Source organism: Colobus angolensis, unplaced genomic scaffold (genome assembly GCF_000951035.1).
Source record: "Colobus angolensis palliatus isolate OR3802 unplaced genomic scaffold, Cang.pa_1.0 Scaffold83, whole genome shotgun sequence".
Taxonomy (NCBI): Eukaryota; Metazoa; Chordata; class Mammalia; order Primates; family Cercopithecidae; genus Colobus; species Colobus angolensis.
In genome coordinates this window covers 2,465,462-2,478,074 of record NW_012122154.1, presented here as the reverse complement: position 1 = coordinate 2,478,074, position 12,613 = coordinate 2,465,462, and the positions used below count along the sequence as shown (strand labels likewise).

Genomic DNA, 12,613 nt, shown 5'->3' with positions numbered 1-12,613 from the left:
TAGCCAGGATGGTCTTGATCTCCTGACCTCGTGATCCGCCCGTCTCGGCCTCCCAAAGTGCTGGGATTACAGGCTTGAGCCACCGCGCCCAGCCACTAACACTAATATTCAATGTATTTTGTAATAGTCATCACAAAACACAATTTTTTTTTTTTTTGCCCAAAGTGACTATAGCCATACACATAACTTGTAGATGTGTTTACGTCATTGCAACTTACTCTGGGATGAGAATGCTCTCATTGTAGCTGTTAAAATATTAACTGAAATAATTCCTTACCATCTAAGGAACATGCCTAATAAGCTTTAGTAGTGGTAAGGCCTCCAGTTAAAGACTTTCACTAGATGTTTGTATAATTTTTTTTACTTTACAAATAAAAATATTATTGAAAGCACTTTCTCGAGCAATTGTGTATACATTTATGATTTATAAACACTTGTAGATATGTTATAGTCAGAGAAATAGCTCACATTCAATGTATGTCACTGTCTTTAGGGTAGGAGACGTCTCATTGTCAAAAGTGTAATAATGCTTTTATACCAAGTATTGTGCTGGACTAGAATCTTGGAGTTGTTTTTTTTTTGGTTCTGGCTCTGTTCTTAACCATCCAAGTGGATGCATCAGGCTGCATCACTCTATTCTCTAGGCGTCAGTTTCATCCGTTGTCAAATAAGGAGTCTGCACTAGAGACAGAGGACCTTAGAGGTCTTAGCTCTAAATTTCTGTAATTTAGTTGGAGTCAGAGAATCCTGGGTAATTCTCATTATATTTATATAGCTCATTCCTTTATTTAGAAAGCATTTTCTTAGGACAAAGTTATACTTCGATACAAAGGCACCTTTTAAAAATCTTGTCGTGTTTAAAGCTCCACTGATCCTATGGAATTTGGTATCATGAATGTACAATAGCAGGATTTAGAGATGGCACAAATGCTGGGTCTGGAACTCAAGGAGCTGGGCCTGGGATCCTGCTCCACACTTACTGGCTGGGTGAACTTGGCTGAGTCTCAGTTTCTTCATCCGTAAAATAGCAATAGTAATAGTTACTTCATCAAAGAGTTATGAGAATTAGAAGAGAGTACGTCAAATAATGTCAAATAGCATATTCTTGGCATATTATAGACAGTGAAAAATTGGTCAAAACCGAGTTAGTTCAGAAAAAAGTAAAAAATACACTTTTCTGTTTTAAAATCTAGCACTTTTGTAGAGTCACTGACTACACTGCGAGCATCTCCAGGTTCTATATGCTGAGATGCCTGCTCAGACTTTTTCTGTTCATGGTGGGATATAGCCAGGCTGGCTGCTTCTGCCTCCTTCTTTTTCCCCTTGTGGGATTCCAAGTGGTACTATGGCCTCTTCCCTTGCTATAAAAAAGGATGCTTTTAGGTATTTACTGTTCTCCTCTCCACAGTGCTGCTTAGGGGCATTCTTACCAATACTTCTCCCTCCGGACCAATTATTCTTTGCATTATGTAAGCTCATACAAAATGAAAAGTAGCTCTATCCCAAAGAGCCTGGGGACCATTGTGGGGTAACCCTTACTTACTTGTGCACTGAGGTTTTCTACTTCTATTTGACACATACTATGAGGTGTTAACCTACATCCAGAGGATCAGAAAATCAAAAATACTGTCTATGGGCTTGTTTATCTTTTCTGAGTTAAATTGGTAATTTATCCATTGCAAAGTCCACCTCAAGTGTCTGATTTCCCCAGCTATCATTCTCATAGCACTCAAATGTGAATTCTGACATGTACTTGATATACAGCACATTCCAGATTCTCCTGAAGGCCCTGAGTTAATTCTTTTAAAAGCAAGTTGGTATATTCGTGCAACATTGTTGCTTCAGGATATTTGATCTCCTACCAGGGAGAGGAAATAGAATGTGTGACTGTAAACCAAATGCCAAATGTAGTCCGACTGAGAATCATTCACGGTGTTTTATTTATGGTACTCCCATGACTATGTCCAATTCTGGATTTCAAAAGGATTGAATTAATTTTTAAACAACTTCTTATCAACTTTTGGAGTGACATTTAATACACTTAAAGTGAGGGTGTGGGAGAGCTGTATCCACTCAGAGCATTTCACCAAGATCCAGAAAGCATAAACCTCAGGTAATTGTGGGACCTCCTTGCACCTCTGTTTTCTCATTTTCAAATGAGGGAGTTTGGGGTAGATAGACAATCTGAACTTTAAAGAGTTGCTTTCTTCAAATGTGGAGAAAACAGTGTTAGACGTAAAAATCCAGAAAAGAATGAAATTCAAAGCTAAAGAAGTTTCCTATTTAATCTCAGAACCCAGAATTCCAGGTCATCTGAAGGGTGGGCAGGTTGCTCCCCAACCCCCCATTGCACCTACTTACTTTTCTGAGTTCTGTTCCAAAGGATTTAGACAACGATTACGTCTCAGTCTCCTTATCTATAAATTGAGAATAAAAATACCTGCTCCACATAGTTGTGAGGATTAAATGAGATAATGTATATGAAATATGTGTTGTGTGGTTAATGATGCAAGTATAATGCATTATGTTTATTCATACTAAGTGTCATTTTTTGTATGAGGTGGGCTAGGCAGCACCACACTGTAGTGAAATTTATGAGACTACTGGAAACAGACCTGAGTTAGAATCCCACCTCTGCTTCTTGCTGATGGCTTTGGATGGCTATTTCACTTTTTTCCAAGCTTCCATTTCCTTACAGGGTTCTTGCAGAATCAAATAAAATAATATGGAACATTTCCATCATTGCAGAATGCTGTTGGATGGTGTTGATATGTGTATTAAATATTCAGCAGGATGCCTAGGTACATAATAAGTGCTCAATAAACATTTCCCTCCCTTTCCTCCCTTTTTTTTTTTGGTTAAATCTCTTCTGCTAGCTCCTAAATTATTTGACCGGTTCTAACCTTGTATTTCTTTTGGGAGTCATGGTCTCCCTTTGCAAAAATCTTTAATTCCTCCTTTCTACAACCAAAGCAACTTTACTAAACAAAAAAACATGATGAGGACTGTTGAGTCACCTTTTTTTTTTTTTTCACAAAGACAACCATGCACTATATAGTTAAGGTAATTACAGTCAGTTATTAGGTTGATTATTCAATAATTAGGGTTCATTACAAGGACAGATTTATATTATCTTGACTGGTCCTTCCTACATTCAAGCAAGGATGACTGAGTGTTGTGAAATAATATGGTACAAATATTGGAAACTTGTGATGCTCTTTCTAGGGGAGGTTAAATCATAGTCTTACAGAGCATTTTCTGGGACTGCTTTATATAAGAGGGGAGTTAGATAGCTTGAAAAAATAACCTATAAGATGATTGGATTCCTTTTACTTCTAGCTAATGTTATGAGACATCCTGGAAGGTATGTGCTTAGTTTTTTTGGGGATTGGTTATAGAGTTAGTGTTTTTTGAAGAAGGTCTTTATAGCCATCCCAACTCTCAGGTTCTAAAAATTATGCTCATTTTATTATTATTGTTTCTAGTGGTATGCCGTTCTTAGAACTGTGAGCGACTTTATCTTCAACCAACCCACAAGCGGAAATATCTAGGGATGTCACGGTGACCTATATGCTGGGGTGGTGATAACTTTTAGGTGTAATGTTCAAAATAGTCTAACAGCCTTTTGTTGATGGATAACCACATTGTTCAAAAAAATTTGAGGTGGAGCAGAACTGAGGTAATGAGAAAGTAAACATTCTCTTATCCCTGGTGCACTGAGCATGCAGCATGAATACTGGCCCTTATCATTTCTATGACATCGTTGGGTCATAAGTGACACTAAACAGCAGCTGGTTGCCTCACATTTTAAAGATGTTTTTGGTGTGTGAGAGATCAGGTAGTCTCATTTTCGAAACAGTCTGTAGCACTTCTGTCATTTTTGCTGCCTTCTTTTTCTACATTATCCAGGGACAGAAGATTAATTATACAGAACAGACGATTCCAACTCCAAATTTAAGGTATAATAAGAAAACATCCCCCAAAACCTTTGTGCACCATTACTTCAAGCGCTGTTGCCACTTTCCTGGCAATTGTCTTTATTGCCTTTATTGCCTTTAAAACCCAGCGGGATTTCTCCTCCCGAGGGTTCCCAGGCAAAGCAGCCCCACCTGGAGCTCCCGGGTTACCCAGTAGCTTACCTGCTCCTGCAGGTGTGTGATATTTTCCTCATACTGGGAATAATCTTTCTTACTGCTAGGATCTCTCTGCTGGTGCCACTTCAGGATGCGGCTTTCCAGCTTCATGTTGGCCTCCTCCAGGGCGCGAACCTTCTCCAGGTAGGAGGCCAGGCGGTCGTTGAGATTCTGCAGGGCAGCCTTCCCATTTCCGCCTAGGAGGGGGCTGCTGCTTCCAGAACCCCAAGACCCTCCAGCGGGTGGGCAGCTCCGCGTGGTGAAGGACAGGGAGATGCGGGTTCCCCCTGCACCGCCGTGGACGGTGGGAGCCCTGGGGAAGCTCCTGGGCCGGCCCCAGCCATCTCCGGTGCCATGGAAGGAGGCCGAGGGGGTCTGGCTGAAGCTGCGTCTGGAGCTCATGGTCCCATCTGTGTTTGAGATGGGGCTGGGCTCTGTTCCACTCCCTGGTACCGCAGAACTGAGCCTCCCCAGACTGCCCCGGATGGTTTTATGGCCTTTGCTGTGGGAGTTCCCTTCTCTGACAATTGTACCGACAAGATCGTATCATTGTGCAACCTGTGTTTCCTCTTGGTCAATCCCAAAGTGCCCCGGGCCTTCACACACTGTTGTTGTTTAGAGCCACATCAATATGACAGTTTGCTTCCTCCCTTCCCCTGGTAACCGGAGGTGTGGCCCACGACATCAGGCGGGTATTAGGCTCAGGTATCTTTCTAATCTTGCTGTGAAGTTTTTCCATTGTTCACTTACCTGGAAACGGTTAGGTTAAAGTCCACCCAGAAGAAAGCATATTCGGCGTAGTATAGATTTCCTTAAAAAACAAAACAAAACAAAAAACACAAAAAACAGACATTAAACAACAGAGATACACACACCTTTTTCCACCCCCAGTAAGCTCCACCTCTAAAGGGAGGGTGAGTGAGCCTGAGAAGGGAGAGCCAGCTCAGAACAGGATCTCCAGTCCTGGAATAAAGCTCGTTGTGCTGAGGCAGTTGAGAAGATGGTGAATATCTGATGCCTCTGTGACAGTCACTGTTTGAAGGAAAGTACTTTCAAAGGACTCGCTCTTAAGAACAAACCCTCAATTATAGATATAATTAATTAATGAATGACCGAACCTTCCACTTCCAGGGTGCCTTTCATCCCAGCACACCTCAAAACCAAACAACCCTGGCCTGCGCTCGGGACTTCCCTTGGCCCTCGGGGAGGAGGAACGCAGCCATTGTGAGCAGCCCCGGACCCTGGCTGAGCCTGCCACGGCTGGGTTCTGTGTGTGTGTGACCTGCAGAGGGACGATGGAAAACAGGAAACCTGCCATGGGCTATCAAATGTGGTTGATGAATCTTATATTTCATCTGCCAAGGTAAAGGTTAGGAATGAATAAAGAAGCAGTCTAGGGGCGGGAGCCACGTGCTAGTTACTGGCAACTAGATTTAAAGGGGACTTACAATAAAATACCAGCGCAGGAAGGGCTTCTAGCCTGTCTGGTTCCAAGCCACTAATCGGACAGATGAGGAAAGCTGAGGCCTATGGTGATGGGGAGATTAGTGGCAGAGCTGGGGCTAGATTCTTTCTCCACATAGCACTGTTATCTGGGGCTGAATCTTGACAGGTCCTGTACCACACTTCCCTTTCATAAGAATAGGACTTGCCAGTTGATGTAGCTCTTTTATATTCTTTATTGAATCCTCACAACTCTTTATGTAGCCAGGCAAGGGTTGTTGTCTTCATTTTGCAGACAAAGAATCAAGGTCTCACAGGGGTGAATGATCCGGAGATGATTTGCACGTGCAGTGTAATTGAGCACATGAATTCATAGGTGACACTGCCCGTGTCTGTGCTGTCCTCCCTGCCTGGAAAGTCACCCACCCCACCTCCTCTATAGTTCAAGGGCTACCTCCTTCAACAATCATTTTCTGAATTCTCCTGCATGAGTTGGGTGACCCTCTAGGAGGAACTGCCTCTTCTGGATGCTGAGGTCCTCCGGAGGGTCAGACACCTTGGCATCCCACTTCATGGTGGAAGCTGGGAGCCCCCAGCCAGGCCCAGCCACCTCCTGTGCCTGGGATGAAGTCCACCCCATTCTTTCACCCCGTTATACTGCATTTGTCACACTCCTCTGAGACCGCAGGCTTCTTGAAAGCAGAGTTGATGCCTTCCATTTTTGAGCACCAAAGTCTGTCTTCTTGGTGGTACTTGGCAAATGTGTGTCAACTCAATCATAAACTTTTAGAGTCAGGACTTTAACACAGGTCCCCTGATGACATCACCTTCTGCTCCTTTTAGGACTGTGGGTTATAAAACTAAAAAGTAGGAAAACGCCTCTCCTGGGTATGGATTAACCATCCACGAAGGTCAATCCTTTCCAATTACAAATAAAGCCACCCAAAAGCACACCAGCTTTGCCCCTCTCTGTCTTAAAACAAAACCTTATCAGGGAAGAGTCTCTGAATATTTTTTATTTCACTGTGCACGAACGGGAAAAAATGAGCCTCCAAGCCTCAGGGAAGCTTGGAGAGTGCTTAGAAAGAGTGCCGACAGTCACTTACATCTCAGATATGAGAAAAAGACAAAAGAGACACGTGATAAAAATAGAGCAAATGAGGGAACTAGAGAGACTTGTTTGGTGAGTGGTGGCAAGCAGTGTTCTGTGGATGTGGACGGTTCCTGATCATCAAAGTTATGGTCAGCTCTGGTTCCTGTTCACCCGGCCCAGCCTTACCAAAGAAGAAAACATTTACCGTTAGCATGTGCAAGGGCTGGGCTGCACTGGCTTTCTCTAAATTCTCTCACCAGAATCTACAATGGAATGAATGCTTCTCTACTCATTTCAGGCATGTCTGAGTGGCAGTGACTTATCAACCCCATAAATTTGGCCACTGTCTCATTTTATGTCTGTGTGTGGGAGTTTTGATTTATAGGAGTTATCCTTGAGCAAAAGTTTTCTTGTATCATAGCAGGACCAGGGCAGGGAAAAACTGGTGGTGAGATCTGAGAGCACTGGGGAGAAATAGTCTCTTCCAGTACTGTTATATGACGGTCTCCCATAACTTTTTATTTTTTTTTCTCAAGATGTAGTCTTGCTTTGTTACCCAGGCTGGAGTGCAATGGCACAATCTTGGCTCACTGCAATCTCCACCTGCTGGGTTCAAGCGATTCTTCTGCCTCGGCCTCCCGAGTAGCTAGGATTACAGGTAGGCACCAACATGCCCGGCTCATTTTTTGTGTTTTTAGTAGAGATGGGGTTTCACCACGTTAGCCAGGCTGGTCTCGAACTCTTGACCTCATGATCTGCCCATCTCAGCCTCCCAAAGTGCTGTGATTACAGGCATGAGCCACCGTGCCTAGCTGATTATCCATAACTTCTTTTTTTTTTTGAGACAGAGTCTCGCCCTGTGGCCCAGGCTGGAATGCAGTGACACGATCCCAGCTCACTGCAAGCTCCACCTCCCAGGTTCAAGCAATTCTTCTGCCTCAGCCTGCTGAGCAGCTGGGACCACAGGCACGTGCAACCACGCCCAGCTAATTTTTGTAGTTTTTAGTAGAGACGGAGTTTTACCATGTTGGCCAGGCTGATCTTCAACTTCTGACCTCGTTATCCACCCGCCTTGGCCTCCCAAAGTGCTGGGATTACAGGCGTGAGCCACTGCACCCAGCCCTGATTTTCCATAACTTCTAATGTGTAGAGTTCCATTGGATTTTAAAAGAAATGATGCTTTTTTGGGGGTAAAAATGATACATGCTTATTATACAAAATCAAGTGATACATGATAGTACGGGAAAAAATATTTTAAAATTCTACCACACACACACAACCTTTGGTGACATTTGGTGAACGTCCTTTCAGATACTCTGTGTATGCATTGGAAGACGAAAGAATGGCTAGAATAATTGGAAAAATGGGCTCATATGACTTACTCCATTTTAGAAAAGCTTAAGTCAATTGACAAAGTTTAATTGGCAAATAAGGAACTAAAATGAATTCACTTTAGTGACATAGTTTTTCTAGAATTTAAAAACGTTCATCGCATTCTTTTAAATTTTACATTTTTAAGAAGGGTAAAATGTCCTGTAAATGCCAGTATTTGTGGAATCACAGGACTGGAAAGAAGAGCAACACTGAGCCACTTGTTGCAGATTTTTGCTCTTAGGGAGGTCAACAGCAGAGTGCTGAGCTTGTTTTTGAACTATTCTTAAAGAACTCGAGGGGTGGAGCCTCCAACTGCTTCCTCAGTAAATGGCCAACATCTGCTGATCCTTTTGGTTCATAAGCATTTCACTTGCAATAGGTTTCATGATTTCTTTTGGTTTTCTGTAGCGTTCAATTGTTCAGAATCAAAATCATTCTCCTTTGCATATTTTTCTGGCTGAACCATTTGTAGTTTTCACGTTTGATTCATCTTTCCGGTGAACGACACCGTCGTCTCTGACAGGGAGTGGGTATTTTGTAAGAGCTCAGCTGGTGAGTGAATGCGTGGAGTTGCATGCAAGTGTGTTGGGGTCAGAAGGGAGCCCTGTCAGAAGGTAGCTGTCATTAACTGGGTACACAGTCTGTTTGTGAGCCTTTTCAAGACAAACAGTTCATCAGCGAAGCATTTTATAGGCACCCGATCTTTATAGTAGAGAAGAATGGCCAAAATGACTCTCGAATACATTTTTACTACACATGACATTTCAGAACAGATGAGTAGCAGGTCTTCAGGCGAAATTGCTATGCTATTATCCTATGAGTTGGAAGGTTACATAAGAAGATTAGACATTTATAGAAATAAAACATGCCCATTAAAAAGTGGGCAAAGGACATGAACAGACACTATATACAGATACTATTTGCAAGCGACTCTTAAGTTGGCTGTTGTTTCTTCCTCGTTTGAAATACTGTATTGAAGACTTCGTAACTCACATCTTCTCTCTGTTGGCCCCTTTTTCCTAGACAAATAGAAATATGAGAAAATGGTCTGAGGATCATGCTGTAACAACGTGTTTTATATCAGCCTTACTTGACCACTCATGCTTAAGCCCTTGTAGCATCTTATTCATTGGGAAAACGTTCCCAGCTGAAAACAATCAATCCCGTGCTTCAATTGCAGCTGCAATTTTAAACATGAAATTCAATGGATAGACTTTAAGAAGTTAGTAAAATCTCTAAAACTATATGCAAAAATTTCTCTGCAAGTTTATATGTTTACTTTTCTGAGGAATAGGAGTTTTGTTAACTGTTGTTTTTAAGAATTTCAATTAGGCCGGGCATGGTGGCTCATGCCTGTAATCCCAGCACTTTTGGAGGCCGAAGCAGGTGGATCGATCACTTGAACTCAGGAGTTCGAGACCAGCTTGGCCAACATGGTGAAACCCTATCTCTACTAAAAATACAAAAAATTAGCCAGATGTGGTGGCATGCGCCTGTAATCCCAGCTACTCTGGAGGCTGAGGCAGGAGAATCGCTTGAACCCAGGAGACGGAGGTTGAAGTGAGCCGAGATCGCACCATTGCACTCCAGCCTGGGTGACAAGAGTGAATCTCCATCTCAAAAATAATTTTTAAAAATTAATTATTATTTTTTGAGACAGGGTCTCACTTTGTTGCCTGAGCTGTAGGCAGTGGTGCAATCATGGCTCACTGCAGCCTCAATCTCCTGGCTCAAGTGATCTTTCTGCCTCCACCTCCCCAATAGCTGGGACTATAGGTGTGCACCACCACACCAGGCAAATTCTTTTTTTAAATGTTTTGTAGAGATGAGGTCTTGCTGCGTTGCTCAGGCTGGTCTCAAACTCCTGGGCTCAAGCAATTCTCCTATCTTGGCATCTCAAAGTGGTAAGATTAAAGGCATGAGCCACTTCACCTGGTCTCATTAACTTTTCAAAGGAGTATATAAGTTTGAAAAGTCAGAATCCAGTGATGTAGAACTTTAGTTTCCTTCCCTGTTGCCACTGAGCTCCTTTTTCTCCGTTTCTCCTCCTCCTCCCCCTCTCTCCTTCTTCTCCTTCTTCTTCCTCCTTCACCTCCCCCTCTTCTTCTCCTTCTCCTTTTCCTCCTTCTCTTCTTCCTCCTCCTTCTCTTCTCCTCATCCTTTTCCTTCTCCTCCTCCTCTCCCTCTTCCTCCTCCTCCCCTTCTTCTCCTTCTTCTTCCTCTTCCTCCTCCACCTCCTCCTCTTCTTCTCCTTCTCATTTTCCTCCTTCTCCTCTTCCTCCTCCTTCTCCTTCTTTTCTCCTCATCCTTTTCCTTCTCCTCCTCCTCTCTCTCTTCCCCCTCCTCCTTTTCTTCTCCTTCTTCTTCTCCTCCTCCTCCTCCTTCTTCTTCTTCATCTTCTTCCCTCCTCCCTCTTCCCCCTCCTCCTCTCCTTCTCCTTCTTCTTTCCTCCTCCTCCTTCTTCTTATTCTCCTTCTCCTTCTCCTCCTCCTCCTCCTTCCTCCTCCTCCTTCCTCCTCCTCTTCTTCTTCTTCCTCTTCCTCTTCTTCTTCTTCCTCTTCTTCTTCCTTTTTTTACTTTGCCATAGAGACAATGCTTTAGGTTCACTAAATTTTTTACAGTTGTGGGATATTGATTAAAACACCTGCTCATTTAAACTGGTTGGCTATATTTAAAATGTTTTTATTGTTTTTTTTCTCCTACCCCCAAACTGTGCATTTCATCTGTAATTTCATTATTGGTTGAATACCACAGCCACAAATAATTTGACTTAAAATCCTCTAACTTAGTTATTAATTTTATTGAAGATTTCCTTTAGAGGTACTCTGGTTTTATAAATAGACTAAAATGACAATTCCTACTTACAAATTATTTTAAATTTTTATTTTAATAGTTTTTGGGAAACAGGTGGTTTTTGATTATATTAATAAGTTTTTTTGTTTGCAGATGATGCAATCTTTTTTTAATTATTATTTTTTAAGTTCTGGGATACATATGCAGGATGTGCAGGTTTGTTACATAGGTAAACATGTGCCATAGTAGTTTGCTGCACCTATCAACCCATCACCTAGATATTAAGCCCAGCATGCAATAGCTCTTTTCTCTAATGCTCTCCCCACCCACCCTCCCCTAAAAGGCTTCTGTGTATGTTGTTCCCCTTCCTGTGTCCAAGTGTTCTCATTGTTCTGTTCTCACTTATAAGTGATAACATGCAGTGTTTGGTTTTCTGTTCCTGTGTTAGTTTGCTGAGGATAATGGCTTCCAGCTTCATCCATGTCCTTTCAAAGGACATGATGTTGTTCCTTTTTATGGCTGCATAGTATTCCACGATGTATATGTACCACATTTTCTTTATCCAATATATTATTGATGGGCATTTGGGTTGATTCCATGTATTTGCTATTGTGAGTAGTGCTGCAGTGAACATACATGCGCATATATCTTTACAATAGAATGATTTAATATTTTTTGGCATGCCACCAGACCTGTTGGGATGATACCCAGTAGTGGGTTTGCTGGGTCAAATGGTCTTTCCAGTTCTAAATCTTTGAGGCATTGCCACACTGTCTACCACAATGGTTGAACTAATTTACATTCCCACCAATAATGTAAAAGCACGTCCATTTCTCCACAACCTCACCAGTATCCGTTGTTTCTTGGATTTTTAATGATTGCCATTCTGATTGGTGTGAGATGGTATCTCATTGTGGTTTTGATTTGCATTTCCCTAATTATCAGTGATGTTAAGCCTTTTTCACATGATAGGGTCTTTAGTGGTGATTTCTGAGATTTTGGTGCACCCATCACCCGAGCAGTGTACACTGTACCCAATGTGCGGTCTTTTATCCCTCACCCCCTCCCACTCCTACCTTTAAGGATCCTTCAGCCTCTAGATCCAAGAATTTAGTTTTATTTTGTTTGGTCTTTCAGTATTCTGTCAAATGACACAACCTATTATGTGAGGGTCTGCTCTGTGGTGCTTAGGAGCAGTTACTGATCTTTACCCATTTATACCTGGAATTCAGTTACCAGTGCTCGGAGACACAGCAATTTAGCACCATCATCAGTAAAGAAAACGTGGTTGTCAAGATCTTTTCACATGGCTGTGATGAAGTTATCATCATCTGAGTGACATACTTATTATTCAGTATCTTGGTATAAGCCTGAGAAGAATGGGTTGGCCTAGCCCATCATGCTGGGAGTTGAGCCTCATTTACCATTATCTCCTTCAGAGAAGGAGGGCACCTCCTCCCTCCTTCCAGCTTCCTTTTCGAGTTGACACCAAACCTTTCTGAGGAGGCAAGTGATGTGTCAGCTAGATAACTTCTTTGAAAGGACTGCCAGAACACTCTGACTTAAGCCTGGTTTTAGAAAGATCCTTAAGTCCTTTTATACCGCCTCTGTGCAAAAGGCCTGTTGTGGTGATTTCATTCACTTAGCATAACAGCAGGAAAAACAGATTCCCACTAATGGGTGGGAAGTGCTGCTGCAAAGCTGAAATGATTTCACTCTTCTTTTTCTCCTTATTATCATCTTAATCTGATGGACATGATAGGTAATCAAATAAATC

The 12,613-nt window shown here is 42.3% G+C and overlaps 1 protein-coding gene across 1 annotated transcript in view; it reads right to left on the bottom strand.

Annotated features, from left to right (window-relative positions):
- KRT23 (keratin 23, type I) overlaps positions 1-5,549 on the bottom strand; it is a 14,996-nt gene extending 9,447 nt beyond the window's left edge. Inside the window, exons 1-3 of the mRNA XM_011929949.1 lie at positions 5,035-5,549; positions 4,063-4,883; positions 1,544-1,595 (exon numbers count right to left, since the gene is read on the bottom strand). Coding sequence (XP_011785339.1) covers positions 1,544-1,595; positions 4,063-4,535 — 525 coding nt within the window. The 5' untranslated portion in view covers positions 4,536-4,883; positions 5,035-5,549. The remainder of the gene's footprint in view (positions 1-1,543; positions 1,596-4,062; positions 4,884-5,034) is intronic.
- Between the last annotated feature and the right edge of the window lie 7,064 nt (positions 5,550-12,613).